Source organism: Mesoplodon densirostris, chromosome 16 (assembly GCF_025265405.1).
Source record: "Mesoplodon densirostris isolate mMesDen1 chromosome 16, mMesDen1 primary haplotype, whole genome shotgun sequence".
NCBI classification, from domain to species: Eukaryota; Metazoa; Chordata; class Mammalia; order Artiodactyla; family Ziphiidae; genus Mesoplodon; species Mesoplodon densirostris.
The window spans coordinates 59,721,691-59,725,069 of NC_082676.1; the positions used below are offsets into that span (position 1 = coordinate 59,721,691).

A 3,379-nucleotide genomic window follows, 5' to 3' on the forward strand; every position below is an offset into this window, starting at 1 on the left:
AAAGATTGGTTATAAAGCAGAAACTAACACACCATTGTAAAGCAATTATACTCCAATAAAGATGTTAAAAAAAAAAAGATCGGTGTGTTAGGAACATGGTTAATAAAGAAGAATAAATAGTAGCTGATATTTATATGGCAAGTGTTATTTTTTATTTTCTTGGCTGCGTTGGGTCTTTGTTGCTGCGCGTGGACTTTCTAGTTGCAGAGAGCGAGGGCCACTCTTCCTTGCGGTGTGCGGGCTTCTCATTGCCGTGGCTTCTCTTGCTGCGGAGCACAGGCTCCAGGCGCGTGGGCTTCAGTAGTTGCAGCACACAGGCTCAGTAGTTGTGGCTCGCAGGCTCTAGAGTGCAGGCTCAGTAGTTGTGGCACACGGGCTTAGTTGCTCCGCGGCATGTGGGATCTTCCTGGACCAGGGCTTGAACCTGTGTCCCCTGCATTGGTGGGTGGATTCTTAACCACTGCGCCACCAGGGAAGTCCTGGCAAGTGCTATTTTACCTAGAGCATCCTTTATCCCCTGGGGCTAGCAGTCTTTTTTTTTGGTAAAAGTTCATATAGTAAATAGTTTGGACCATATATTCTGTCCCAACGACTTCATTCTGCCATTATAAGAGCCACAGACAATAAATGAATGGGGGTGTCTGTATTCCAATAAACCTTATTAATGCATACTGAAGTGTGAGACTTCATAATTTTCACATGCCATGAAATACTATTCACTGAATTTTTTTTCCCAACCATTGAAAAAAATGTAAAAAACATTCTTAGTTCTTGGGCTATGCAAAAACAGGAAGTAGACCAGACAAATGTGGCCCACGGGCTATAGTTTGCCAACCCCTGCTTTATCCCTTTTGAGCTTGACTATAGCTCAGTGAGGTGGACAGGTAGGCATGACTCTCCACTTACAATACATGCAGGAGCAGGTTCAGGGAGGTGAGGGCATGGAGCTCACATAGTCTGGCTGGGTCCTGCCCCATCACACACAGATGCTCAAAGGAAAAACCAACAAGAGCAAACAATTCCATGGAAGCCAAAAGCTTTTATTCAAACCCAGACTGTTATAGGTTTTAGAAACTTAAGTTTTTAATGAATCTAAAGCTTTAATGATTCCACCCTAGACCAAATACTTTGAAAAAGGAATACCATGTCCCTTTGAGTGTAGCTATTTCAACACTTTCCTTGCCCAACTGGATCCCATCAGTGCTATCCACTTTAAACTCAGAGGGTGGGATTTTTAAACAACCAGGATAATTGGAGGGCAGTAGAGCCCCAGCTTCAGAGCGTCGAGAGACTTAGAATCCTGTCACTTATTTGTTGTGTGACTTTGGACAAGCTGCCAACCTCTCCATAAAAAGATCATCATCTAGGGTTTCATTTTCAGTGCAAATTTGAATCAATGCCATAAAAATAGGAGTCAAGTCCCAGTTTTTGTCTGAATGTGAAATAATACAAATTCCTTAGACACCCCCCCCCCACGTTAATTTAAGGCTCCAATAATCTCCAGGCACAAAGGACCAAGAGGCCTGAGGCACCTATATGTGTCTAGGCTCTGACAACTAGGGCAACCCCATGTGAGTAGGTAAACAGAAATACCCACCCTCCATTATCAAGGGTAGTCTTGAATGATTAGCTTTATTTTTTTAAATTTAAATTGATTGATTGATTGATTGCTGTGTTGGGCTCCCGTTGCTGCGTGAGGGCTTTCTCTAGTTATGGCGAGAGGGGGCTATGCTTTGTTGTGGTGCGCAGGCTTCTCACTGCAGTGGCTTCTCTTGTTGCACGGGCTCTAGGCTTGTGGGCATCAGTAGTTGTGGCAGGCAGGTTCAGTAGTTGTGGCTCGCGGGCTCTAGAGCGCAGGCTCAGTAGTTGTGGCGCATGTGCTTAGCTGCTCCGCGGCATGTGGGTTCTTCCTGGGCCAGGGCTCGGACCTGTGTCCCCTGCACTGGCAGGCGGATTCTTAACCACTGTGCCACCAGGGAAGCCATTGAATGATTGGCTTTAAACGTCGCCAAGTCTTCAGGAGCACAACCCGCTCAGAAAATATGGGAGAGTGGAATACATCCTACCCGGCTGGTGTAAAAAGTGGAGTTAAAATAAGGAAAGTAGCTGGCATGGAGTGGATCAGGCAAAACAATGGCTATTTGTATTAGTTCAGTGGCAGAGTATTAATTTAGGAATTTCTTGGACGTGGGTTTTGAAATATCGACACGCCTGCCTGGGTGAGGGCAACCTGGTGTGACTCTTAAGACCTCCTATGGAGTGGTGCTGAGGCTGCCAGAGTGGGAATCTGTTTGGGGTTGTTTTTTTTTTTTGGAAGGCTACTGACTTTATTGATTTAAAAAAACTTTACAAGGACAGTGACTGTTCTGCCAGAAAGAGGACCAAATGGCATAAAACAGACCCGAGGTGGGAGCAGGGGGCAGGCGGGGACAGTGCCAGGAATCACTCAGAAAAGCTGGTAACTGCTGTCACGAAACGGGCAGGAAAAGGCTAAGGGAGATGCATGCAAGGGTAAGAATTCCAAAAATGCTGAAATGGTGAGGGGAGAGAACTCCCAAAAGACCCTGGAGTACATGGGAGCTGCGCACGACAACAGCAATCTTTTCCTTTGTAGAGGACGGGGGAGGAGTCCTCACTTGGCTGCAAACTCTGGAGACTTAGTGCTGAGGCTCGGGGTGGGGGGCTCCCCAGAGAGCATCACAAGAACACGTAGCACCACTCTCGAAGGCGCCCGAAGCAATCCCGCGACTGCTCGGTGTTGGCGCCGCATGTGTCCTTCAGCCATTCCCAGAAAAGATCTTCATCTTTCTTTAGCACCAGAAACTGACCAAGGACCACATAGGCCTTGTCAAAGCCCCTTTCCTCCAGCTTCTTGCCCAGGACTTCGCCAATCCCGGCCAGGCTTCCAGCTGGCTTTTCCCGCATGGGCTCTGCCATGAAGTCTCTGTGCTTTTGGGAGGTTGTCATCTTGATCAGGCTTAATCTGGGAATCCTGTAGCTCTGGTTCCCGTAACGGCTTCTCCCACCGATCCCTCAACCCACTAGTGTTTTGTCTTGTTTTGTTGAAGTAACAATAGCTTTAGTGAGATAGAATTCACATACTATACAACTCTCCTAGGTGTATAATTAATTCAGGGGTTTGTAGTGTAGAGAGTTGTGCAGCCACCACCATGGCCAATTTTGAACATTTTCATTTCTCCCCCCAAATCCCATACCCACTAACGGTCCCTATTCCCTGTCCCCACAGCTGCTGGCAACCACTAATCTGTTTTCTGTCTCTATGGAGTGACCTATTCTGGCCATTTCGTATAAATGGAATCAGACAATATGTGGCCTTTTGTGTCTGGCTTCTTTCACTCAACATATTGTTTTCAAGGTT

General features: G+C 46.6%; 1 protein-coding gene across 1 annotated transcript; it reads right to left on the reverse strand.

The window, feature by feature from the left end:
• Nucleotides 1-2,697: 2,697 nt before the first annotated feature.
• On the reverse strand, nucleotides 2,698-2,967 carry LOC132476790 (barrier-to-autointegration factor-like). Its single transcript, XM_060078955.1, has one exon. The coding sequence runs from the start codon at nucleotides 2,965-2,967 to the stop codon at nucleotides 2,698-2,700; it is 270 nt and encodes an 89-aa protein (XP_059934938.1).
• Between the last annotated feature and the right edge of the window lie 412 nt (nucleotides 2,968-3,379).